Source organism: Solea solea, chromosome 11 (assembly GCF_958295425.1).
Source record: "Solea solea chromosome 11, fSolSol10.1, whole genome shotgun sequence".
Taxonomy (NCBI): domain Eukaryota; kingdom Metazoa; phylum Chordata; class Actinopteri; order Pleuronectiformes; family Soleidae; genus Solea; species Solea solea.
In genome coordinates this window covers 26,715,905-26,743,592 of record NC_081144.1, presented here as the reverse complement: position 1 = coordinate 26,743,592, position 27,688 = coordinate 26,715,905, and the positions used below count along the sequence as shown (strand labels likewise).

At 41.1% G+C, this 27,688-nt stretch overlaps 1 protein-coding gene across 1 annotated transcript in view; it reads right to left on the bottom strand.

Annotated features, from left to right (window-relative positions):
* Positions 1–6,584: 6,584 nt before the first annotated feature.
* LOC131468889 (kelch domain-containing protein 8B-like) overlaps positions 6,585–27,688 on the bottom strand; it is a 109,582-nt gene continuing 88,478 nt past the window's right edge. The window contains exons 4-5 of the mRNA XM_058643576.1: positions 20,787–20,888; positions 6,585–8,146 (exon numbers count right to left, since the gene is read on the bottom strand). Coding sequence (XP_058499559.1) covers positions 7,950–8,146; positions 20,787–20,888 — 299 coding nt within the window. The 3' untranslated portion in view covers positions 6,585–7,949. The remainder of the gene's footprint in view (positions 8,147–20,786; positions 20,889–27,688) is intronic.

Here is a 27,688-nt window from a genome sequence, read left to right as displayed (position 1 = left end):
ACGAAGAAAGGAACCGAAAAATGTCAATGTCAGAAAGTTGTGGGTCATCCAGCGGTTCACATCTTTGAGACAGTCTGAAACAGCAACCAGGCTTCTCGGATGGTTGGGTCTCAGCGGGAGGTATGTACACACTACACAAATGTAGTGTGTGTGTAGAGGATCAGATATCAGACAAAGAGCCACCCAGATCTGAACCAAATTATGGATTTAAGTTCAGATGTGTTTCTATCTCGGGAATATCTTAACAGATCAGGATGAATTTTGTGGTGTTTTTTGTAAAATGGTAACAGCTATAAGCAGGTAAAGTTCTAGCCAGATCCAGAAAGTTCTCCTGGATCTCCTGGAGTGGATGATAATATGAAGTGCAGGTTTGTGACCGTGTTTTGTGTGTTTTGTGTGTTTTTCCGAGGAGTCAGAAAAAAAGGCAACATGGGACAAAATGAATCTGACAACAAGTCAAAATATTTTTATTATAGAACAGGATTCATAGTCGAGACACGACCTCACACGTCCTGTAGGCACTGAACTACGGCACTGGACTCACTGGACTCACAGCCAGGACTTAGGTCTGAAAACCATCGTCACTAACACAGGAAACTGTTTCACATACAACACTAGTGTGACATGAACGCACTCAGGTAAGTGGATTATTTTAATCATCTGAATAAAGTCTCTCCTGTTTTTAAAATTGTGTCATCATACAATATAGAAAAATAATTTGATTTGGTAAGGGTTAGTCTCATTGATGGTTCAGAAGTATGGATGTGTGAGTGAGTGAAGTATGAATGTTTCCAGCACATTATTAAAAAGTTTCTACATTTGGAGCCAAAACTTGGAAATGATCTCTTTACCTTATTCTTGAGTTACTCTTTTTGACCTTTTGTCAGTTCATCTAAATCCATCTCCTGCGCTGCTGTGTTTTAGCTGTAGTTGCCGTGGTAACCTCAGTTTTGGTAGCACTGATTCGAACAGTCATTGTGTCTCTCTGTGTTGTTTGCTGAGGAATAATTACAAACCAAAACCACCAGCAGCTTCACACTTTCTTCTTCTTTGTCGCTTCCTGCTCGCTGTGACTTCACGTTTACTGCTCACTTATTATGTCAAACTGTTCCTTTAATCCAGTTTTGTGAATTTGTTCATTTTGGACTGAGGTCGGCTTTTAATAAAGACGTCATTATGTACATAAAGTCATGGCATGAACTTCTATAAACGTTCTTTTTGAATGCAGGAGCATTTCACTTTGTTTTAGACACCATGAAATAACTCATTTTAACTTGATATTAAGCAGAGTTTGAGGCCTCTGGTGTTCAGGGACCTCAGCTTGTTACACTATGCTGTCTCACCAGTAGATGGCACTAATTCTTACACACTGGACCTTTAGGGTTCTGCTGTTTGGCTGACAGGGATCACACATACATCTATGTTTACAGTTACTATAGAGATTTAAACATAAATAAGAGTCTGTTAAACTCCTCCCTACACAGGTCATTTTATAAGTGTTTACTTGTCTCTCGTTCTTATCACCTTCAGAACATTTAAATCATCATCTCCACCCACAAACAACTAGAGGGAAAAATAATAACGAAAAACCAACAATGAAAATCAAATCCCGATCACTCCGTCAATAACAATGAAGAAAAGAACAAAGAACGCTGGATGTTAGAGGAACACAGTTTTACCCGCAGGCTCTGACACTGTTCTCTGTTCCCCGGAAACACTGTTGATATTTTTTCCTGCATTAAAACAAACACATAAAATAAATAAAGAAGGAAAAACACCTCAGCTCTTTCATTGTCAGAAATAATACATAGCTCTCAACTCGGCGGGGAGTCATAAAAGTGAAAAGTGTGTAAATTCAGCAGCTTTTTCACATACTCCCTGAGTCTGTGGACTTTATTTTTCTAAATTCAGGCGATCTACAGTCGGCAGACACAAAAACACAGGCCTTGAATGTGTCATGGGCGTCAAGAAGGGTCATCAGCCCGGGATCGTCCTAGTCCATATGTTGGTAGTTTTGGTTCGAAACTGGTGGTCAAATTTACAATAAACAAATGCCAAACCCTTGTGGACTGGGTAACCATCTGGTTGTGAACAACGTCATCAATTCCTGATACATATGGGACTTTTTGTCTCCTTTCAATCTCTCATTTTGGACGTCTTGCTATACTATGACATTTTTGTCTCATTTTGGACATGTTACTGTACTAAGATTTTTTTGAATGTTTACCTCATAGATAAAACTTGAACTCACAACCTCGGACATACAAGCCTTATAATCACAGCACAAGCTTTTCTTACTGAGCTTCTTTTGAACATTTTCTTGGTATTTTTAACTTTGGTTTTTGGTCTGAAATTTTAAAATTGTGCAGTACTTTAAGCACTTCATTGTAAGTTTTGAACTCACAACCTCAGCAGAGAGTGAAGTTTGTCCTGATGATCTATCCATCATCAGTGGGGGGTCGAGGGGGTGCTGTGCCAATCTCAGCTGACATAGGTCGATAGGTGGAGTACACCCTGGACAGTCCATCGCAGGGCCACATAGAGACAAACAACAAAAAATACATTACATTCTCACCTATGGCCAATTTACCTAATCTCCATATTTCATGTTTTCGGACCGTGGGAGAAAACCTACGCACACATGGGGAGAAGATGCAAACTCCAATGCAGGAAGTCCCTTACTCCAACCGGGGTTCAAACCCGGGCCTTCTTGCTGCAAAGGCAAAGGTGCTAACTGCTACACCAACCGTGTAGCCCTGTGCTGATGATCTCATGTGGAATTTCTTCGTGTTCTTAAGTTCCTCAACTTGGTCAGAGTTTTTAAAATTCTCAGAGTATTTCAAGAAGTGAACCCACTATCTCAGGATTTATCCAACTGAGCTACCTGCTCAGACACGTGTGCAACCTTCAGATAGTTTGCACTGAATATAAAATGAACTAATGTGCATTAAAACACTAACATTAGCTCACATGAATTTATTTAAACATTTTATGCTTAATGTTTTTTAAGCTTTTAAATGTCACATATATTTCAGCTCTACACACTGTGATGTCAAACAAAACAAAGACATTTTTTGAGATTTTTGACGTCATACTTTACCTTTATTATACCAAGGTGTTGAAAATGTCACATACACCACATAGTATAGGATATACTATGTCACAAAAGCAAAATATTATAGTGGGGACAAGAAGTATCAAATATTACAAATGAATATGTATTATGTTGAGATGATGAGTATCTCCATATTTTGAAAATACATGACATTTATTTTTATATAAACTTTTCATCTTTAGTACAAATTGGCCGACTTCTTGTTGAGTTGAGGGGCTGTGGCGTGTTTCCAAAAAGTTTTGTGAAATTTGGTGCAACTTAGCTTCTGCTTTGTCCTAACGGGTTTCATTCTTTGGGGGGGGGCTACAGAGCCATTTTACACCACTTTTACAGCACATATAACCCATATTTTACAAGGATTTTCAGCAATTCTGGTTTGCGTGCCAATTTTTCGGCAACGTAAAAAATGCAATCATTTTGGAAGGAACATGATATTAAATGTAGGGGCCGCATGAAATTGATTGGGGAGCTGCAAGTGGCCCACGGGCCGCGGGTTTGAGACCTAGAGTGTGTTACTTGTGAAAAACAACATCCTTTCTGGTATGTGAAGGCCACCATAGTTCCCTGAAACACTTGGATGGTTGAGCAGAGGAGGAGTCTTTTTTTTTGCAATCTGTAGTCTCACCATTAGACGTCACCAATTCTTACGTACTGAACCTTTAATCATGAACAAAACCTAAAGCTAATAATAATAATACTACTAATAATAATAAATAATGTCAGGGTGAACAACACTACACACGTTAACACACACACAAACAAACTGCGGCCACATGAAGAAGGCTATAATCAGTGGGTCCATGTCCACAGAGCGACTATAATGATTTTTATTCTCTGGTTGTCGCCACATCTACTGTAGCATGTGTGCACATGCACATGTGAGCGAGTCTCCAGCTTAATGTGCGTGTACGTCTGCATGTGTGCGGCACACTGAGTATGTGACGAGCAAGAACCACCACAGTCAATGATGTGCAGACAGAACAACACCACACACCAGAAATAACCAGGTGTCTGCCGGCATCTCATCCACAGCTGCTCCCTGTGACTCTGTGTGACTCTGTGTGACTCTGTGCTAACAAGAGTCTGTCCTGGTGGTGCAGACCAAACAAAAAACGGACAGGAGTTGGAGCAAGACAGAAAAGATGAGGTGTGTGTGCTAGAGGCTCGTTATCTCCCTCCACTCCGCACATGCTCAACACTTTTGTCTTTTTCCTGTGGACGTAGCATCCTTTAAATCATTTTTAAATCACTTTCTTTTTTGATTACTTGATTAGTCAGATTAAAAAAAATATTTTGTAGTTTTGTAGTTGTACAACAATGAAAACTGTATTTATCATGACAATTGGAACGCTATGCTAGCTATAAAGCTATGCCATCGAGCTAATAACTCCACATGCTAACAACTAGCGCTCATCTCGCCGCACCACATTTATCTCTGACTGAAACACCATGTGATTGTTTGATTGCGATTTTTACTTGAGAGAGTTTGTACAGGTGCTAAAATAGTTGCTAAAAAACATGATTTTGTGGTGCTTCCTTTGGTGGTAAATACTGTTGTACTGTTTATTCCAGGGTATGTGATCGGCATGGAGCTAAGGAATTATCAGAGTGCGCAGAAAACAGGGAGTGCAGCAAAGTTACTTCCTGTTTTGTGGTAAAATGGCGGCTAAATTCGGTAACACTCTGATGCACTGTAAAAACAGCCCTGTAGAAATAAGCCAAATAATCTTAAATTGGTTTAAATGTTCTTGTTTTCAGAAAAAATTATCTGTCAAACCAGCTTGTACAGTAAATCTACAGCCACTTTCTGAATGTAATGTGTCTTAAAATGAGGAAACTGACTTTAAGAATTTGTAACTTAGAATTTCTTATATTTGCACACTCACCGATGTGTGACAGTGAATTTGACTTGTTAAAAATTAAAGGTAATTAAAGTTTTAAAGTAAACTGTAACAGCTGACAACGTTAGATATTTGTTTCTAGAAAGAGTTTCCTGCAAAACTGCAAATATATATGAATATAAAAATAGATAGATATAAATAAATATGAAAATACTAAGTAAAGACAAAAAAGGGGCTAATTCTATTTTTACCCACAGGGAGATTTTCTTTTTCATAAAACTAGAACATTTAAACCAGTTTAAGAATATTAAAACAATATAGAGCTTATGTGACAAAACATTAACAAAATATTAAAGTTATTTTCTTTTCTTTCATTTTTTTTTGGCAGTACATTCACAACTAATGTCTGCCTGGTTTAGGATGGAGGACGAGGCAACTTTTGGTTCACGTTCAAACACAAAAACAATATATGTACAATAAATAAAATGAGTCGTCGTTCAATCCAAGATAACCCTAACCCTTCCTGTTGGGTTTAGACCATTTGTCCTCATCTAGTTTTTTGACTGTCCCGACCTAATAAACATGCGTACCAAGTTGGGACTGTGGGACTTACGGCAAAGTCTTTGGACCGTCCTGACATGATTATCATGTGTACCAACATTCATTCATGTACGTGAAACATTGAAAAAAAAATCACCTGATGAAAGCGTTTTTCCATTTTTGTTAGCCCCTCCCACTTCCAATTTTCCACGTTTTTTCACCGAACTGGACTTTCACACATACAATTTTCACCAGGATTGATGTGGTCATAGAAATCCATGAGTTTTAGGGTACAGGAAAACCCTCAAAACAGCAATTCACCTGGTACTCGGACCCTAATAAGAGGAATCATTTCTTCAATTTCACTTGGAAGTAATAATAATAAGAAAAACAAATAACTACAGATTATAACAGCTAACCTTGTGATATATGTTACTGTCACCTCCTGGACGTACTCGATCTCCTCAATAATTTAAGCAAAAAAAAGATGAGATTCCCTGAACACTGAATCAATATTAGCATAATAATAAAAATGAGAATCTAATTGATTCTGTGGTGTTTTTAGACGTCTCACATTATCATCCACAACAGCCACATTCCATCTGTCGTCTGTAACGAAACACAATGTGCTGCTAATCAATCATAAACCTCAAGGGGAATATAATATAATCTGTCAAGCAGGTTACGTTCAGATTATTTATCTGTGGGCTCGCTTCAGTGCAGCAGGTGACGCTTTTCCCAGCACATCTGCATTCAGTCCACGAGCTGCAGAACCAGCAGTGAATCTGTCTGTGTGTGTTATTAACTTCTGTAACTGCAAATAAAGACGGAAACACAGTGACTGTGGCCAACATGAGAGCTTTGGAGTGTGGAGGGCAGCGTTTCACACGTCTGACAGACGGTCTTATTCGTTTTAGAAGAAGGTGGAATATTTCACTTGTTGGTAAGAATGCATTTAGAAGCTGCACATTGTGTGAACAAATATAAAAAGTGGACATGGTCTTCAAGTTTAAAAACAAACAGCCATTTTGATGGTTTGGCTGTGTCGCTTTTTTGAAACAGAAATTCAAAGACATGAAGAAGAATGACTAATGTCACTTTTCCACTGTACAGTTCTCGCTCGACTCTAGTGGATTTGTTTATGCTTTTCCATCAGTGGTAGTACCTTGGGTTTTTTTTTTTTTTGCTCTGACGATGTTCCCAGCGAGCTGAGCCACTGATCAGAGAGTGTCGTCACTGAAGAGTAATGAGCACGATTTCTGACACAAGAAACACAGTGAACGATACTGTAGATCAGTTAAAAAGACTTAAAACTCCTGAAAACATTCATTCATCGCCAACATTTAGCAAAGGAAATGTCTAAAATGTCAATATTTAGCGGTGTATTCAGTGACAGACCTGCTGAAAGCCGGCGATCGTGACGTGGAATCACAACCCGTTCACTGGTATTTCAGTTCAGTGACTGTGTTCCGGTCACGCAGGAAGTACTGAACCATTCTGTCAACAAATCTTTTTAAATCGACTGATTCTAATGATTCAGTTAGAGCCAAAAATTCTGCTTTACTCGTCACTAGTTTGTGTTTGTCGCGTAAAAACTATGTCACAACATTTTGGACTCCACCCACATTCAGGAGGAACTATGAAGTCCTGGAAAAACAACGTGACTGATACCAAACCGAGTCGCGCTGGAACTGTACATGGAAAAACACCATTAGAGTCTTTTTAGGAGGTTTTGTGTGGATAAAAAGAACATTTCTTGAAAGGGTTTTAAGAGCAAATAAATAACAAGATCATACAGGAAAAAGTCCACTTTTCATATATGGTCTAAGGGTGTAAACGCTTGTTGTTGTTGACACCGTGGTAGCCGTTGCTGACAGTAAATGTAAAGCAAACTGATTACTGATACAACACTGCCACCTATAGGAGGAAAAACCCAAAACAGACATTCACAAACCTAGAACGCCACCAGTCATAGAAAAGTGTCCGAGCTTTGCTGTCGCAGCAGAGAGGAAAATACATATATGGCCCTAAGTTCCTTTAATAGCCAGAAAATAGTACCCTGCTTTTTATTCTGAAAAATGAAAACAGTTCAAAGGCGTGTGTTATTTCTTCAGTGTGTGGGTTTTATTTGTGTCTCCGTCTGATTCCCCCAGAGTAGCAAAGCTGACAGTTGTCTGTTCCTGTCAGTCAGTCACAGCTTCAACATCCTTATGTTGTCGCAGAAGGTCTCCACGGGTCCCGTGTGAAAATGCTTGAATGTGAATAAGGCTTCCTTCTTTACATCCCAGTGTACAAGACACATCCATGAGTGGTGGGACACACACAAGAGAAAGTATCTCAGACCTCCTCAGATCTGTGGATCCAATCTACATGTGTGTGTGTGTTGGTTGGTCTGTGTTTAACTCACAAACATGGACATTATTCCCACATGTATGTGTGTGTGCACGCATGTGTCACACCGTCTCCTGGAAGCAGAGGGCTTCCACGGCGTCGCTGGGTCCCTGCGCGACGCCGCCGATCACAAAGAGCATGCTGGCCGTCTGCAGGAGTGAGGAGGAGCAGCGCGCCGTCGGCATCGGCGCCGCGTATTCCCACCGTCGTTTCGCGGGGTTGTAGCTCTCCACCGAACCCAGCGGCGACGGCTCGTTACCTGCGAGAAAGAAGGTGAGACAGGAGGTGAGACAGGATGTCAGGATGCTGTGAACATCTGAAAATTAAGCAAAAATTCACCCTGACAAAAAAGTGGTATTATCTCAGATCTTCATTTAACTTATAATGTTTAATTTAACTTTTATGTTATTACTCGGCAGGGTCGGCCCTGTGCATTTTGGTGCCTTAGGTGAGATTGGGATTTGGTGGCCCCCCGTTTCCTTCGTCTAATATAAAACAAATTTTAAAGTAACTTCACAGCAAATTTTGCTAATGACAATGAAACAGACAAGAATAGAATAGTATAGAAAAGTCTGGATACAAAAAAGAGTCTGCGTAGTTATAAATAATAGTAAATGCTAATAAAAGTAATAAATATAGAAAATAAAAACACTATAAATGTAACTTAATACAGAAAAAAGACAGAGATAAGCAAGAACATTCAATTTTAATGTTAAAAATGGAGCACAGGAAAAAGGTTTCTGAACCCTGATCCTAAAACCAAGTTAGATTAGGATTGGGTTTAGTTTAAAGGGGACATATTATGCAAAATCAACTTTTTAACCATTTCAATACTTATATTTGGGACTCTGGAGGCCCTACCAGTCGCCAATGTGTAAAAAGAATACTCAGTCATGTTTTCGTGGTCCCCCTTAGTGTAAGTATAGGCGATAAAACACTCGATGTTGAATTCCCTGCGCTTATGACGGCAGCATGTGCATTTCACCGCGAATGTTACCACCCACAAGTAAGTTTACTTTGAGAGCTCCACCTTAGCTCCACCTTGTCCCTGCGAGAGTGCAGGCGAGGGAGGAAGAGCGGTATTATGTCAACGCGGAGGGACAAGTGTGCTGTTGGTGGCTGCACAGTGGAGCACAGTGTTTTACACAAACTTCCAGCCTCAGAGGATTTTATATATGAAGCTAATGTGCCGGATAAAGTCAGCAAACGTGTGTTCGTGTGTTCGCACCACTTCGCATCAGACTGCGGCCAGCGGTCGCCGTATTTAGTCAGCGACCGTATTTCACCGACGTACAAACACACACATTTTTAAGAAAAGGTCAAATGGAGCTCATAACTGACCATTCTGACACGTCCTAATTAAAAATATTTGTTCAGTACGTCCTCCATGACCGGAGCACAGACTCAGTCTGATACAGTCACATACAGCGGCAGTTTATGCAGCGATCAGCGGTGCTGTCCTCTGTGAAAATCAGTTAAGCACCACTGATCGCCAGCGGCGAGCTGCCTAAACTGCATACAGTCACCGGTCTGTAACAGTCACATACAGCGGCAGTTTATGCAGCTCGCCGCTGGCGATCAGCGGTGGCGAGGTCTCCGGAGCACCGACTCAGTCTGATACAGTCACATACAGCGGCAGTTTATTCAGCTCGCCGCGCGCCGCTGGCAATCAGCGGTGGCGATCAGCGGTGCTGTCCCTAAGTGTTTTTAACTGATTTACAGTTCGGCAGTGTTCGGCTCGATCCTTGTGTCGGACGTCTCTTCCTGTGACGGCACTCTCACTGTTTTCCGCATCTCATTTGCATATAAAGGGACCACGCACAAAACGGAGCGTTCTGAAAAGGGCGGGTTTAGCAGGGTTATTGAACTGCTATGATGCTTCATCCTTATGGTATTTTGACCAAAGCATGTCACTGACATGTTCATTAGGACACCAGGGAACTATTTTAATTGGGGAAATAGGGTATAATATGTAAGTCAATTATTAAATTGGATAAAACAGATTTTGTGTCTGAAAATCTGTTTTATCCAACGTAAAAAGGACATATAAAGGGATAGTTGAGCTCTGTTGAATATTAGTTATTCTATTAATTTGTTCATATATACTGTATATTATATAGTATATATAGTACATGTATATACATGCAATATGGGGATTAGGCAAATTGGACATTTCTAAGAATGACCACAGCTCTCTCTGGGACTTTTAACAATGATTTGTCTCAACACAGGAGCATTTTACACTCATAACTGTGTGAAATGAATGGGTTCATTAAATATATGAGGATATAGTACATCATACTTATACACATCCATACACTAAACACTCACAAACCTGGGTGTTTAGCACAGCTTCATGTTACCTCTGATGAAGGTTTGATTATTGTTCTTAAAGCAACAAGACAATGATTTGTTTTCCTGTAAATGCAGGTTATTCATTCCAAGAGGACAGTGATGAAATGACAAGACATTTCACTGATGACTGATCGAAAAACCACCATATGTTCAATCTCACCAACATTTGTTTGTGTTCTGCTGCACTGACCTTTTTTTCGCTCTCTCCATCTCAGGTGCAACACTCTCTGTCATTATACATGCCAGCGCTAAATTGTTGCCCGTTTCCATGGAGACCCACATCACAGCAAGTCCCCTAATGATATGGGTGTGTGTGTGTGTGTGTGTGTGTGTGTAAAGAACAAAGTCAGAGTGCCGACGGTCGTTCTTTTCAAAGTAAAGTGGGCCGCGGCTCCTGTCTCATGTTTTATGAAGACACACAGATGTATCTGAAGATCACACACACACACACACAGGTTTGTGCAGCTACTCTTCTGAGGACCAAATAAAGCCTTTTCCCTTAACTTAACCATAACCACAATTCAAATCTTAGTCTTTAACTATAACCAGGTCCTCAGAAATGAGGTTCTGCCTCATGAGGAGCAGGTTTTGGTCTCCATGAGGACTACTGATCCATACAAGGTCAGTGTTTATGCCAGGAAAGGTCCTGAAGAGGCAACACATACAAGAACACACACACACACACACTAAAAGACTTCCTGCGGCTGCTTTGATTTGCTCCCCACAGATCATATCAATTCACACGTCCCCTCTGTCTCCTGCTCCTTCTCTTACCTCCCTTTAACTCCCATCCATCAACCCTTTCCTTCACTTCCCCCGTTTTCCTCCCCCTCACTATTATCATATTCCCTCAACATGTCCTTCCTTTTTCCTGATCATTTTATTTTCTCCACCTTCGCCGCTCCGCGCGTCCTCCTGTTCACCGCCGCTCTTCTTCCGCCTGTCGTCCCCATTAACACTCGTTCCCGCTCGACCGCTTTAGTCTTCCTCTCTGATGTCGCTCGTTTCAAATTGTCCTCCTTCCTTTGCTTCTGTCACCTCTGTGACTTGCTCCCTCGCTTTCATTGTTCCCTGTCTCTCTTATTCTGTCATTATTCAGTTTCTTTGAAGAAAGTCTCTTTTTTCCACCTCCCTTTATCTTTTTTACTGTTTATACTGATTTGTTTTTCTTAAAAAAAGTAGTTTTAAAGGGGAAATTGTCTCCTTTCACATGAAAATGATCTTCATCCAAAAACCATTCATGTTCAGTGGTTATATAAATACGAAATAAAGACTTAAAAGTAGGAATGGATTGGTAAGTAAAAAAAATGAAAAATAAAATCCGATACAATCTGTCAACCCTAAATATGACAAAAATGCATCACTAGGCACAGACAGTAAAAAGCAGAGCATTTTGTTTTGGCAGTTATGGCTAGGTTAAACTTAATAAACATCAAAATATAAATTTGTATTGGATTAATATCCATATTGGACGATTCTGAATATCGGAATGTGAAGTGAGCGCATGGTGTAGACCCCAACCTGGGGTCCGAGCCCCCCTTGGGGGGGGCGCAGAACTTTAACTGCTCTGAGTTTGTGAGGTTTATATAATTTGTGCATCCCTATCAGACACTCTGCTGGATAATTAGAAGTCAGTATCACCCAAAAAAAACTATACTTTTTTAAGCTATTTATCACCTTTGAATTTATTAAGCTATTTATCACCAACACGTGGTTTGTCCTGGACACAGGCAAGGGGGGCTTCAAGGAAAAAAGGTTGGGAACCACTGGTGTAGAGCAACCGCGACAGAGCGGGTCCGCTGTCTCACGTATGAAGTTTTGTGCAGATCGGTCAATTATTGGCAAAGTAACTGTACACTTCCGGATCACTTCAGTTTTGTGTGTGTTGTCTGCACCGTTGCCATGGCAACACAGTTTTACATTACACAATGATATTCAACACAAATAATCTACCATGTGATTTTAGGGATTTCACCCATTTTGAGTGGACTAGGATAATCCCTGTACAAGTTACGCACATAAATGTAAAGAAACTGGAAATGTTGTTGTTTTCCGTCACCACCAGAAGGCGCTGTTTTCAAAATATAAAATACAAATATAATCTTTTTCACATCGTCGTCTTCAGCCCAGGACTATAATCAATCATAGCCAGTTTGGTTCAGATCGGACATTGCATCTCAAATTATAAAATCTTTGTTCCTAAAAATCAGAATTTTCTGGATCTTTGCTGCTCACACATACACGTGACATTAAGAACATCTTTATCTTGTCCACAGTGACCTCACCAAGTTTGAAGATGATCGCAGCAAAGCTCGAGGAGAAGTTTGATCAAATACCACATTATTAACCCTGACATAATTAAATCAAAGATATTTGGTCCTGTTCCAACTTTAAACTAAACCTTATCTGTGATCCAAAGTCCATGGGGAAAAAATCAGCAATTTTACTTCACAGCACGCAGGAGTTGTTGATCCACTGCTGCCTCCAGTAAAAGTGATATTTTGTGACCTTCTTATTTGAAAATCCTTCAATTTTTGTGGATTTACTTTGTTGACACAAACTTATCTGAGGAGGCAGCTGCTTCTTTCCCACTGTTTCCCATCTTTCATCCTCAGCTGTGTGTCTCCACGCGCTTCATTTTTGCCGTCTTTCCTGTTCACCTCACTCTGACCTGCTGCTGCTGCACATCAGACGGTGCGAGAAGAAAACAACACTTCAGGTCAAACTGAAGCCACAACACACCTGGTGTTTGATGTGAGCTGATGGTCTTTGTTTGACAGGAATAAAATACACAAGTGCCTCAATCCTTCACCATCATCACCATCATCATCATAATTCAACGCAGCATGGTCAGTAACTGTGAGCTCAGGTGTTTGGTGAGTCACTAAGATCAGAGGTCGTCCTATATAGCAGTAGATAGTCACACAGAAGCTTCAGGACCCGTCATGCATGTCAACCAATTACTTTGTGGATTTAAGGATCAAAGAAAAACCAGCTGTCAAACTACTCGAGGATGAAAATGGAGTTTGGAGGGAAAAACATTCATTCATTCATCATCTACTGCTTTATCTTCCACATGAGGGACGCCAATCCCAGCTGATGTCTTCTTGATGCTGACTATGATAAAGACACCTCAACATAAATCTACAAAGGTTGTTAAAAAATGAATTATTTATTTATTTTATGGCTTTGCAATGCAAAGCAGTTGATAGAGTGATAAATTATTCTTAAATTACTTAAGTTTATTTTCTTAATAATTGAATCAATATCCTTTACTCCTTAAAGGAGTGGAGTCAGATATTTAAAGAGGCCATAGCCCGGAAGTGCCAATTAACGTTTCTGTGTGTATCTGCTATTATTACCTCGTCTATGAAGCCCTAAAAGTCCATAACAATCAGTTCAGCCACTGCTGAGAGCTCAGGGTTTGATTGTTTTCCTGAGCTCTACGAAGCGGAACGGCACTTCCAGTGACTAATTACGTTACTGGCGAATTACACTACTCCTGTAAACAGCAGCGCCTCCTAGTCCGGGCACTAGAGTCCGGGCACATCCTGTGACATACTTTCAACCGTAGAAGAAGAAGAACTACTCTCGTTGTAGCTGCTGAACGTATCGGTTGTACGGAGCGCCGGACATGAAATGTTAAAAAAAAATACAATTGTGCCCACAAAATAGCTAAAACCTGCACACAAAATACATTACTCAATGTTTTGATCATTGCTGGCGGTGCACCTGCCTTTCCAGAGGGGGAGCTGCAGTTCTGAGAGCTGACGTGCCAACGACATCACTTCCAGGTAACTGGCCAATCACAAGACAGTCCGTGTTCTGTGGGTGTTGTTTTGGTCTGAAACAGCACGGCTGACGAGAGCGTCAGTGATGAGACATTTACATCGGCTTGTTTGCTGCGACTTGGAGGTTTTTGACCATAAAAATGACTTCCTGTTTATAAGTACACCTCCATATCTCACATAGAAGTGAGATAGGACCATGCTATGGCCTCTTTAAGTTCATCCACTTTGACGACTGGTAAATAAACAGAGCAACGATTTACTGAAGTTAAAGAGCCTGGTCAGGGACAAAATAAAATGTGAGACTTATTTAACAGAAGTCTGTTAAAAGAAAATAATTCTTGAACTGCATGGATTTTGAGAAACATCTGATAAGGATCAGGAGTCATCTGCATATAACTGATATATCATGACAAATTTGTGGAAGTTATTAAAATCGGAAAAACAACAATGGGCCTAAACATGAGCCTTGAGGCACACCTAAGTCTTACTGGCTGCCCTGAATGGGAACAAACTGCCACATGTGATGATGTACAGGCACAGGGACGGGTATTTCAAGCAAAATATAACATATTTAATGGTATTATTTGTCAAATAATTAAATATTCTAAACTTCAGCGCATTAGAGACAGTAAAAATAATGCAGGGTTCACCATGTGTTGAGCTAACGGCAGCCGCCTACGAGATGCATTCAAGAAATCTATTCATTCATCACTTCTGCAAACTCAAACTACAATACTTGCTGCTACTGCCACCTTGTAACAATAAACAGTATGTACCACAAATATGAGTAGAAATATTAGTTTTTATAACATTGATAAAACATTTGTTTTCTATCTTTTGGTATAGCCTGGCGGACATTGTAGAAGAAAAAGAATAAGGTTATATTGCATTGTATTTCTTGTCAGTGACATTACATCGGACTGGACATGTCTCTTTTCTTTTCTTTTACTCAGAAGGCAGAAGGTTTGAAATGTGCCATAAACATCTCTGAGTCATGCGCCCAAAAATAGCTTGTGCATGAGACTGAAAGAGTCACAGCTGTTACTCACAAAGAGGAGAAAATAACTGCCTCTCTTCTCCCTCACTGACCCCCCTACTGTGACAACACACACACACACACACACACACACACGTCCACTGCACTGGAATCTAATTCAATCCTTGTTTTGTCACCTGATTGTCTTTTATCAAACACACACACTCACACACACAGTCTGGACACAGAGACGCTGCTAAAGCGAATAAAAGCTACCATGGGGATTGTTTTAACAAACAATCTAAATTCTTTGGGGATTTCAGCAATTTAAAAGCATTAGTCTACCTTAGACCATAGGGTAGGCTGAGAGTGCTGATTCTTGGTCGGCCAGGCTCCCTAAGGGGATGACACCCTAGCTTGTATCTGTTGGGGCTGTGAAGGGGGAAACCCTGTTTCAGTCCTAGGAGCAAGTGGCTTACTGCCCCTGGTCTTATTATTTGGCTTAGGTTGACTGCCCAAGTCATCTCATCTCCTATTGTTACGAAAGGCCTCGAAACGGACTGATCTAATGGTGACGACCCCTGCAAGAATCGACCAAGATTATGGAATTGTGATCCAACTTATGTTACCTCTTATGTTATTGAGGTAATGACAATGCGGATGACAACGTGAAAGTAATCTCAAGGCGAGATTGTGATGTGATGCATTCTGCTTTATTCTCATTGGGATCAATTTGTATAATTTGAATTACTCATATAATTGTTTTCCTGTACGAGCCGCCTTTCATCGTTAAACGATGGTAACACCAGGCTCCTGTTAAATCATATTAAAAAAAAGATCAGGGGTTCTAAAAGAGAGGTTCTGGGACAGCCTGAGGGATGCAACACACAACTTTCGTGTCCACAAAATAATTAGCAGTAGGTGAGGAAATATTGAGATTTTTGAAGTGAGACTGATCTTTGTTGTTTTGGCCAGACGATGTAACATCATTATTAGGTCATCATTTCACAAGTGTTTAAAGGCGAGAGGGACGTTTTAAGATGCAGAAGATTGGTTGATAAATAAATAACAACTAGAGCTGTGACGTTCACAAACAAACTGAATCTTCTGAACGGCTCTTTTAAATGAACGATGAGCAGTGTTGGGAAGATTAATTTGGAAATGTAGTTGGTTACAATGATAAGTTACCCTGTTGAAAATGTAATAGTAGTGTAACTATTTCAATTACTTTCTCAAAGTAATATAACTCATTACATTTGATTACTTTTCTTAATTTTAAAGTGGATTAAAACTATAGATCATTATTTTGGAATTAACCACATATTTGTTTTTACACAAATAACAAAACATGATGGAATGTAAATAAATAATAAAAAATGTGTTTGTTCCATTACAGTTTTTTATCGTTGCATAAACACTAAAAACAAAACACCTTACATTCAAGGAGCAAAACGTTGGAGCAGATTTTATCCACTATAAACACAAAGTCAGCCTCACACTTTTTGCAGAACAATACACACAGTGATTTCAAACACTAAACACACTTGTATGCATTAGATACAGAAGTATATCATGATGTCTCTTCCTTGCACTGACTGACAAATCACCACACACATGAACCAGTTGATTAAAAACATATCAGGTGTGTAAACACATGATTGCTTTATTGCAGACACACTCAAAACAGGTGAGTTCACCTGCTTTCAACCAAAATGGAAGAAGTCAGAGGAAGAAGAGTGAGGGTGAGAGGGGGAATCTGTGGAGGACGAGCAGGAGGTAGAGGTAGAGGTAGAAACAGGAGGAGAACATCCTCAAAGACAAATTTGTCCAATGAAATTTGTGCAACACGAGTTGATCATGTCATCAACCATGGATTGACGCTGAGGGAGGCTGGACAAAGAGTTCAGCCAAATCTTTCCAGATTTACAGTGGCATCTGTCATAAGGACATTCCGACAAGAAAACAGGTAAAAAAAAATCTGTCAACAGTTACAGTAATCAGATGCTTACTGTGTTATATGCACCATATCAGCACTAACCCTAACCCTAACCACTTTTTTTTTCTATATAGGATTGAGGGCCGAGAAGGACAAGGAGGAAGGGGGCCCATATTCACACCAGAACAAGAGAGGGAGATCATAAACATGGTTTTGGCCAATAATGCCATCAGGCTCAGAGAACTTCAAGCCAACATTATTGGTGACAAAGCCATTTTCAGTAATGTGCATCAGGTCTCTTTGACAACACAAGCACGCATCCTGAAGAGACATCAAGTTCAAATGAAACAACTTTATCGAGCGCCTTTTGAACGGAATTCAGAGAGGACCAAACAGCTGCGGCATGAGTATTGTTCACTTTAGCATTGTGATGTTACATACTGCACATGTAATCGTTTTTACATGTACATTTACTGTATACTAGACCTATTCTGAACTACACAATCTTGTCTTTCACTGTATTTCAGAGAGTTTTACAGATGGATGCTGAGGAAATGCCGCATGAATTCATGTACATAGATGAGGCAGGGTTCAACCTCAGTAAAGCAAGAAGGAGAGGCAGAAATATCATTGGCCACAGGGCTATAATTAATGTCCCAGGGCAACGTGGGGGTAACATCACCCTTTGTGCTGCCATTTCACAGAATGGGGTCCTCCACCGTCATGCCAATATGGGCCCTTACAACACAGACCACATCCTCACATGTTTGGAACCTCGTCACAGCAATTAACCAAATGCACCAGATGCAACACATTGCTATGTGGGACAATGTGTCATTCCACCATCCACAGTTTACAGTACTGTACCTTCCACCATATTCTCCATTTCTAAACCCCATCCAAGAGTTTTTCTCGGCATGGCGGTGGAAGGTTCATGATCTCCGGCCCCAGGCTCAGGTGCCCCTCATTCAGGCCATGGAAGAGGCTTGTGACCAAATCGACACCGCAGCTGTGCTAGGATGGATCCGTCATTCAAGACGGTTCTACCCACGTTGTCTTGCCAATGAGAATATTGCCTGTGATGTTGATGAAATTCTCTGGCCAGATCCAGCTAGGTGAAGAGATGTGTAGTATTTACAGTCATTTATTTTATTTAGATTTCTTTTTGTTTAATTCTTTTGTTGTGATTGTCTATGTTGACTGATTTTGGTTATATGAAGAGAAATAAATGTGTACAGCATGTAGATGACCTGATGACAAATGTGCACAATTTAGATGCATCATATGACAAGTGATGGCATTAATGTTCTTTAAAATAGACCAACATTATAAAGATGAAACTGTTCAAAAGTCAATGTTCTTTTATGTGTATGAGTCTCACCTGGTCTAACCTTTTCAAAATCTCAGATAAACTGATAAAGATTGTACCACAAGGTGGCGCTTCGAGGTCATATTTGGAATGGTTAGGCTACATCTGACTTCATTGTACACTGTTGTTGCCTCAGAAATGATATGAAACTAAAGCTGACTTTGTCATTGATTTAACATGAAAAGACACACGGAAGGTTGGCACTTCTTCCCCACGTTACTGTATGTGAGTGCTTGCAGTTACAGCTGTAGGCCAGTAGGCTACGTAGCTTTAGATGTGTCCTCAGGTTCGACGTCGACACCTTCACTGCCGACAAACACTCTTTGCATTGTACTAAAATGTTTGTCCGCTTATCTTCTGTCTGTATGAAGTGTTTTTTTATTATTTCGTGGTGCGTGTACAGTGACATTAAAAGGAATCTAATCTAATCAAATGTGTGCATTGCATTAAAGTAGACTTTTTAAATGATCCATTAGAATCCTGCACTGTGTGGATGATAGAACTCCAGTACATTCTTTGAATACATATGATTTCACAGTGCAGTGCGAGGGACGGACTAAATGGAATTAAAGAATTCTTATTTCAAACAGAGACTCGAGACTTGGACTTTCTCTGGAGACGAACAGTAGACGGATCTTCAGAGAAAATGTCACGTAGTGTTCTCCAGTCGCTCAGTAATGGTGTGTTGATGATAGTTTCACGAAAGGTGTTGCAGCAAATTAATTGTGTTCAGCATGAGCTGTGCTCAACAGCTGTGATTGTGGTGAGATTTTCATTATGGAACGTGAAGTTAACACCACCTGTTGTTTGTGTGTTTGGTACTGTATAAAGTGTGTGTGTGTTCTTGCTGATGCATGAAAACGCACAGTAAAGTCACTCAATATCTGCTTAACAAGCATGTCGTCAAAGTAGGCTGACCTGGGATTAAACTGTGGCACTGCTCAGCCTCTTCACACCGCTGCATATTTCATTAACAAACGCAGCTCAGTCAAGGAGAAAATTGAACGGTAATGGACAATTAATTTGGCTGTGTGTGTGTGTGTGTGTGTGTGTGTGTGTGTGTGTGATGAGCAGTGACGTCTGAACTGAGGAGAGAATGTTTTTCATTCATAGATGTTTTCAGGATCTTCTCATTTAAAGCAGATTTTACCTACTTGAGAAAAAGCTTACTTTATAAAGTCTGTGAATATGTTTTACACTTTATTTTGTCATTAGACAGACTTTTTGTCCATTGAAAAAAATAGCCATTTTAAATAAAGGCACACAGGAGTTGTTGATCCATAAATAAGTTCAGATGTGTCCTTTTGTCACTTCAGTGTTTGAAATCATTTCTTCAGATTTATCCAGGTGAAGCAAACGTATCAAACAGGGCAGCAGTAGACCAGCAGCTCCTATGTTTACGTTAGATAAAAAAGCTGATTTTCTGTGTGGAGTTTGGTGCAGGAGAACATGTAGTTTTTCAAACGTCAGTTTCCAGACAGAAAAGGTGATTATGATGATATAAAGCAACATATTCTGAGGATATCACAGTCTCATGAAGGCGGAGATGTATTTTATTTATGTCGTAAGTTTTTTTTAAGAGTCTAAAATCAGTTTTTCCCGCTGACAGACCAGATCAGGTGCCGGGGGCATGTCCAGACTGTGTGTCAGTGCCTCATACAACCTCATTTTTTTTATTAAAAAAAACCCCATAATTTAAAAGCTCCCCTTTACGGTCATTTCCAATATTTACATTTAGTAGTCGACTTTTTAATCCCTGAGCAGTGCAGTAGGAAAATTGGCTGTTTTCCATTCTGCATACCGGGTTTAAAAGCACAATTTATCAATTTATTTTTCATTAAGGTTACTCAGTCTGCGCAGGCATTAGCATAATGTCTGTTTTGACTTTGCAGGAAGGTTTGCAAAGTCAGAAAAATGGGAGAAAATAGGTTTTCCAAGATAAAGTTTCAAATAGAAATGGAGATTTTTGGGGAGTGAAGTAAGCACTGAGAGAATATTCAGAGGAGAGATCTGACACTTTACTTTTACTTCCAGTTTATTATCATCAACCACATGGCAGCATTATGGATGTAGGACCTTGAAAGTAGGCAGTTTCATGATGCTCTGTTTAAATACGAGATTTTTCTCCTCAATGAGAGACATGACCTCTCCATGAACTAATATTTCTTTAGACATCAACAGAAAATGCTGCAGGGCTTCATGTGATCTATGAAACATCTTTGACACTGTTGTAGAATTGTGAGTAGTAACATGGTTGGGAAGTTATTTAGCTTCAGGTCTGATTGTGTGTGTGTGTGTGTGTGTGTGTGTGTGTTATTGATCAACAGACAAAAGGTTTCCGTGACACTTTCACTAAAAATAAAGCTGATTGTTTTTTTGTTTCTTCCCGAGGTAAAAAGCACAATTCTCTCTTTACCTGAGTGAAAAGAACAAACTGAGAATAAAGAAGAAGGAAATGAAGATTTCTCTGACCTAAACCACCGGCAGCGATGACTCTTCCTCCCAGACATCCGGCCACAAAGTCGGCTCGCTTCTCCCTCATCCTGGACGTTCGGCTCGGTTTAATCCAGATTCCTGACAGTGGAGAGGAAACAGTGCAAATGTATTTTTAATAAAAGCATCAACAAAAAAGGGGACGTGCTCAGACAATCTGATTGAAGGTAGAATTCATCATAATAAGCAAGTGATTACTAGTTATCAGACCTGACAGAGGGAGCGTTTGTGTGTATACAGCAGCAGAGCAGGGGTGGGCGGACACAGGAAGCCTTGTCGGCCGCACTTTGCGTTCATTTCGTCTGTCATCGCACACGTCACAGGACAGACAGCTTACGATGGACGCAACGAAGCAAAACCACCAGAAATCGCAGGGACAGAAAAGAGTCGGGAAAACGACCGAGACGGGCATTTAAAAGTGGCTGCCAGCACTTGTTGGCTTATCCCTGCAGCCAGGAAATGGACGGTGACTGCCAGGTGTTCGGCTTCACTCGCTGGGCGTGATGTGGTTTTATTAGAGGGCTGAATGTGGTGAAGCAAGGTTTTAAAACTATTTAGATGTCTCATTTAATTTCGTTGTATGAGTACTGCACTTATTCAGTGACAATAAAGTGATTCTAATCTCTAATCTAATCTCTAAAAGTAAAAAGAAAATGCAGCTCATCATCTCCCTCATCGGCAACACCATCAAGTAATATTCCCCATTAATGTTCACACCGAATGCGATTTGTCGCATTGCTATCTTGCCAATCGCGTCTATCACCGTATCTTAATGAGAAGTAACAGGCGTTTCTTTTCACCATCAACCAAAGCATTGTTGCACTCTCTGTTGTGGAGAAACCGACGTTTAACGATGAAAGTCGCGATGCATTGTTGTGTTGTTGTGAAACCACCACAAGACGCCGGTTTCCTCTCTGCAGACGTGTCACAGACGTGTCGTACAGCTCCGAGTATCCACCAGAGCTGCAACTAACGATTATCGTGTCAAATTTCAACGCAAGCATCCAAGGCGATTTGTGCAACAGACACGATTGGCACAATTGAAATTTGTGAACACAGCATTATATTAAGTCGTCTTTACATTCCACTGGCACTAAATCCACTGAATATAAATAAACTGGTCATCATGTTAGCTGGTGCCTGCAACTTGGCACTGCCCTCTAGAGGAGTTATTGTGTAACATCCATACCAAAGCAAAGGACGTGTATGGAGACATGTAGGGTAGAGACGGAGCTAACGTTTGAGACAGACAGACGTAAAACAGACAGAAAATGGAGAATAAATGGGCGTTTAAATGGTTGAAGTTCTAGTTTCACAGTTAAGTTATAAAACAACTGTTTGCTTTTATCGTGTTCTTTATATAAAACATTTTTTATGTGCAGTTTATTGGGATTGACCTCGTGTGAGTGTTGTCTTGTTTATATTGTCGTATTATGAGGACATTCATATGCACAGGACACATTTGGACTGCTGCCACATCTGCAGCCAAACTTTCATACTTTTTATTTTTAAATTTGTTTGCTGCTCGGGGGAAATTCATCTGTGACCATGAAATCCTTTGGAAATTGCTTGGCATATAAAGACAGCATTAGTCAGCAATAAAGACAGGAGCACGAGCGGAGGACGAAGACACTTTACGTGAATGTGATCTTCTGTCAAAAAAAAGAAGAAGAAAATAGGGAGGACGGTGCAGAAGTACAGAGTTTAGGAAGAAAGGCGAGGTGGTAATCAGTGAGTCACAGCCGGCAGCAGAGAAACTTCCTCACAGATACAACTGACGGCAGCAGATCAGCTGTTGAGCTGTGGAAAATGAAAAAGAGCAGATAACATGCAAATGTAGAGACGAGGACGAGAGTGAGACGAGCTTTTAAACAGGCATGAAATTCTGCCTGTGTCTGTGTGTGTGTGTGTGTGTTCACATCTTTGTGAGGTCCAAAAATGTAATGTCAAATACTATCTTTGTGGGGACATTTTGATCTTTTGAGACATTCTGTCTGGGCCCCTCAATTTTAAATGGCTTTTTCAGGGTTAAGACCTGGTTTTAGGGTTAGGTTAAGGGCAAAAGTTAGGCACTTAGTTGTGATGGTTAAGGTAAGGGGCTTTGAGTACATAAGTCCGGTGTGTTTTTTTTGTGAGGACATTTGAAGGACTTTAACGGCCTGATTATGGGTCAAGACTTGGTTTCAAGGTGAAATTGTCAGTGTTTGCACCACGAGTGTCTCAAACAGGGCTGTGTGGACCAGTTGTCAAACAAACCTGTCTTTGTGAGGACATGTCCATGAGGCTTGTCCACACTGCTTTAGCAGGCTGTTGGAGGATTAAGACCTGGTTTTAGGGTTCAGCATTTAGTGCTGATGGTTAAGGTTAGAGTAAGGGGCTGGGAATGCATTATGTCCACACATGAGTGTCCACACAAGTAATGCAAAACCAGCGTGTCTGTGTGTGTGTGTGTGTGTGTCTGTCTGTGCTCTTGTATTTGTGGCTTTGTGAGGACCAATAATCATATAAACCATACAGGAAAATGAGGACATTTTGGCTGGTCCTCACAATATTTAAAGGGTTTTTCAGGGTTCAGATGTGGTTTTGGGGCTGGAGTTGGAATTGGGTTTAGGTTAAGATTAGACACCAGTTAGGGGCAAGGGGACTAGGGAATGTTCACAAATATGAAATCAGTTGAAAAGAACATCTGTCAGGTTATGTTCCTAATGTTGCATTCAGTAAATATTCCATGCAACATTTTAGATTGAGTTTTTCAGTGTCATCAGGTGTTTAAGGTTAAGGTAATGGGGCTGAGAAATGCATTAAATCTGAGTGTTCTCACTACAACAAGCGCTGTACAAATGTGCGTGTGTTCACCTGGTATTCCTTATATTGTTGGGACCTACATTTCTTTATGAGGACAAAATTCAAGTCCCCATAACGTAAATAACACAATTTTAAGGTGAATACATGTTTTGTGTGTGTGTGTGTGTGTGTGTGTGTGTGTGACTCTCTTGACCTCTACAGGAGATCATTTTTCCATCTCATAATAAATCCCGGTCTTGAAAATACTCCAGAAATATTAGTTCCACCTCATCAATATCAAATTGAAGTGGGGGGAGGGTTTCTGTGTGGGTGAAGAAAAGTGGTGCAAGTGTGTTTTCTCTCTCTCTCCCTCTCTCTCACACACACACACACACACACACACACACGTGTGCGTGTGCTCACACTGTCTCTCACAGAGTCTGTCAGGCAGAAACCAACCAGGAGACAGAGCCAGAGACGGAGAGCGAGGACACAGAAACTCAGCAGGTTTTTTTATTCCACTGCTGCTTTAACACTAAGTAGAACAAATGAGTCACTTTGAGCAGAGAGAACAGCAACATTTGTCAGCATTTTATTAATTCAGCCGCTCTGACACAGTGCAAACTGCGTGTGTGTGTGTGTGTGCACGTGCATGTGTGAGGCCAGGTGAGCTGAGTGAGTGACATGTAGGGCTGATGTCTGCCTGCAAGACTCAGCTGGACGAGAGGAGAGTGTGTTTATTTAAAGCTCAGAATCAATCTTCCTGCTCCTGTTTCCCCACTTCACAAAATCACACACACACACACACACACACACACACACACAGGATACAGTTACCCCCTCTCTTCACCATATTTCCATCACTTGGTAGAAATGGACAGATATTGTTCAGGAAACAGAATGATATCATCAGCATACGCTCACACATTCAGACAGATAACAAAAATAGGCACTGGAAACATATTAAATTACTACCGGAGGATATAAGTATAGATTATAAGAGTGCCATACAGATGGTTCCTTGCTCGTTCCTTGCCCCGGATAAATTAACCCATAAATTACCATCAAAGCTACTACCAGTAAGGATGGGAACGACACAGTATATTGAAAGTCGAATGTCGAGGCCCACGTGTCAAATTTTTTTTTTTACAGCAGCAACAGCAGCAGTGCAGAGGGTGGACAATATTCTACACTGTACGACTTCATTTAAGGCTAAATATCAATAATCCACCCAAAGCAATGTTTTTTTCAACAGTTAATACACACACAGATCATGTAGGTCAACTCATTCCTTCCTTATGAAAAAGAATGTTTTGAGAATGTTAGAATATTAATCTATGTATTATTTATTTATTTGTTTATTTATTTCAACCGCGACCCGCCTGCAATTCATCCGATTTTTTGTCCACGTGTTTGGGAAGAAGACGAGAGCGGAGTCTATTCACTATTAATAACACGGCAGAGAAAACTCCCTCTGCTGGCACGGATGTGGCAGGGGTGCAGAGGTAGGCTTTCGCCAGACGGCTCATGTTTTTGAACCTGCGCTTGTTTAGTGTCCACCAGTGTGCAGGATCTTGACTGGGTGAGACGCCGTCTTCATTTGTGTAGCGCACGTTATGATGTTTGAATAGACAATGTAATAACTTGAAAAACTAAATGCAATTCACAAATACACATGAAAATCCCACAGGCCCCACTCCTGACATTTCAACTCTATTTTCTTTGTCGAGGTGAGCATGTGTCGATTGTCGGTCGTTTTGTCGAAAAATTTTCCCGCCCCTAACAACCACTAACAACCGCTAAACTACTACTAAACTATAAACTGTGTCTGCAACTCTGTCAAAAAACTGGCTCCGCCTTTCAGACAGTTCCTCCAATCTAACATTCTCAAATCCAATTTCTAGGGGGTGGAGTGGCTCAGTGGCTTAGACCCTTAGACCACCCCTGGCTGATTGTACTCAATTCCATTGTAAGTTGCTTTAGATAAAAAATGTCTGCTAAATGGCATGTAATGTAATCATCAAACAGAAGCCCCGCCCACTGCTCCATTGACTCCCAGAGAAGCTGAACTTCCGTGGAAGTGACGTTGTTTTTGACACATCTGTCCGTTGAATCAGCGCCAAGCTTTTTTACCGCAGTGAAAATAAAAACCTCTTCTGTGTCGTCACATGGAGAAGAGTTGAAGCTGAGCCTCACGTGGTTTTAACGCGGAGGCTGCTACTGGAAATCACGTAAGGCGATCCGACAGCTGATTCTGAACAAACCAGTGACACGTAATTGTGTTCTAGTGCATTTCTAGCATTTAGTATTGAAATGTAAACATAACACAGAGCTATGTTTACATTTAGCACCCTATGGTGCTATTGAAAACACCATAGGGTGTTTCAATAGCAGAAACACCCTATGGGGCTACCCAGACTCCAATGCTAATGGGGAGATGATTGCCCAATGGGCAGAAGCATCCGGCTCTATCTGCTCTTTGACCCCAATGACGGCAAGTCCTTTTTCTCTGGCCGTCACAAGACCTGGACTAACCCAGATCTATGCTTTGTCTCAAACTCATTGGCGAGTTCATGTAAAAGATCTGTACTCGATAAATTTCCCCGGTCTGGACACTGCCCAATTATCATCAGTACCGAAGTAGGGATGACGATCAACAGCCTTGGGAAAAAAAGGTGGAATTTCCGTAAAGCAGATTGGAGTAAATTTACCTCCCTCGCCGAGTCGTTTTCCCCTGAGCTCCCGGACCCCTTTCAAGCAGCCTCAGTGACGTACAAGGCCTTCACTTCCATGCTAAATTCAGCCACCAAGGCCTCCATGCCCCGAGGCAGACGTAAAAGCTATATCCCCTGCTGGGACAGTGAGTGCGAGGCAGCTTTCCAAGCCTATAACGCCGCTGGCATTGAGGAAAAACCTTCCAAAAGCGACCACCTCATGCAGATGCTCGGAGAAAAGAGACAAGCTCGCTGGGAGGAAACCGTCACATCAATTGACTTCACCCACTCAAGCAGGAAGGCGTGGAGTACGATTAACCACCTCTCTGGACAAAGCAGCAAACCCAAGCCATGTCTTGTTACTGCAAACTCCATTGCGTCTGTGCTTGTGGAAAACGGGAAATGTAGAGACAAGAACATCGACTCCAAGCGCCACACCTACGAGGTTAACAGGGGAATAAGAGAAGCCACTGCATCACAACCCGCCTCATCTGGCCTCTCTGTACCAGTGACCCTAGAACAACTTATGGATGCCATCTTGTGTCTGAAAAACGGCAAAGCTCCTGGAATAGACCTGGTCCATACAGAGTTTGTCAAACACCTGGGGATCAACGCCCTTAACTGGCTGCGCTTGTTCCTCTCAAACTGTCTGTCAACCCTGACCCTCCCAGCTATCTGGCATAAGGCGCAAGTGGTTGCTATCCTCAAACCCAAGAAACCGGCCAAAGACCCAAAGAGCTACAGGCCAATTTCACTGCTCTGTATACCATACAAGCTGATGGAGAGAGCAATCCTGGCGCGAATCAATGACATTGTGGAAAGTCATCTCCCACAAGCCCAGGCAGGCTTCCGCAAAGGAAGGTCTACAGTAGACCAAATAATCCGCCTTGTGCATGACATAGAAGGTGCTTTCCAGAAGAAAGAAAAAGTTGGAGTTGTGTACATTGACCTAACAGCCGCTTACGACACCGTGTGGCACCGTGGCCTCTATCTGAAGTTGCTGCAAATGATCCCTGATGTACAGCTTGTGAAGTTCATGATGCTTATGCTCCAGAACCGATCCTTCTATGTTACCACCTCAAGCGGGGAGCGAAGCAGAAACTGACAGCTCCGAAACGGCCTCCCGCAGGGGTCCGTCCTCTTCAATATCTATATCGCGGACTACCCCGCCACCTTGGGAAACAAGTACCTGTACACAGACGACAGTGCAATTGCGGCCCAAGCCAAAACTTATGAGGAGATCGAAACCATCCTGGAGGCAGATATCTCTACTCTCTGCAGGTACTTCCGCCTTTGGCACCTGAAAGTAAGCGAGTCAAAGACTGTCTGTTCAATCTATCACTTGTCAACTCGACTTGCAAAAAAGGAGCTTGAGGTGAGAAT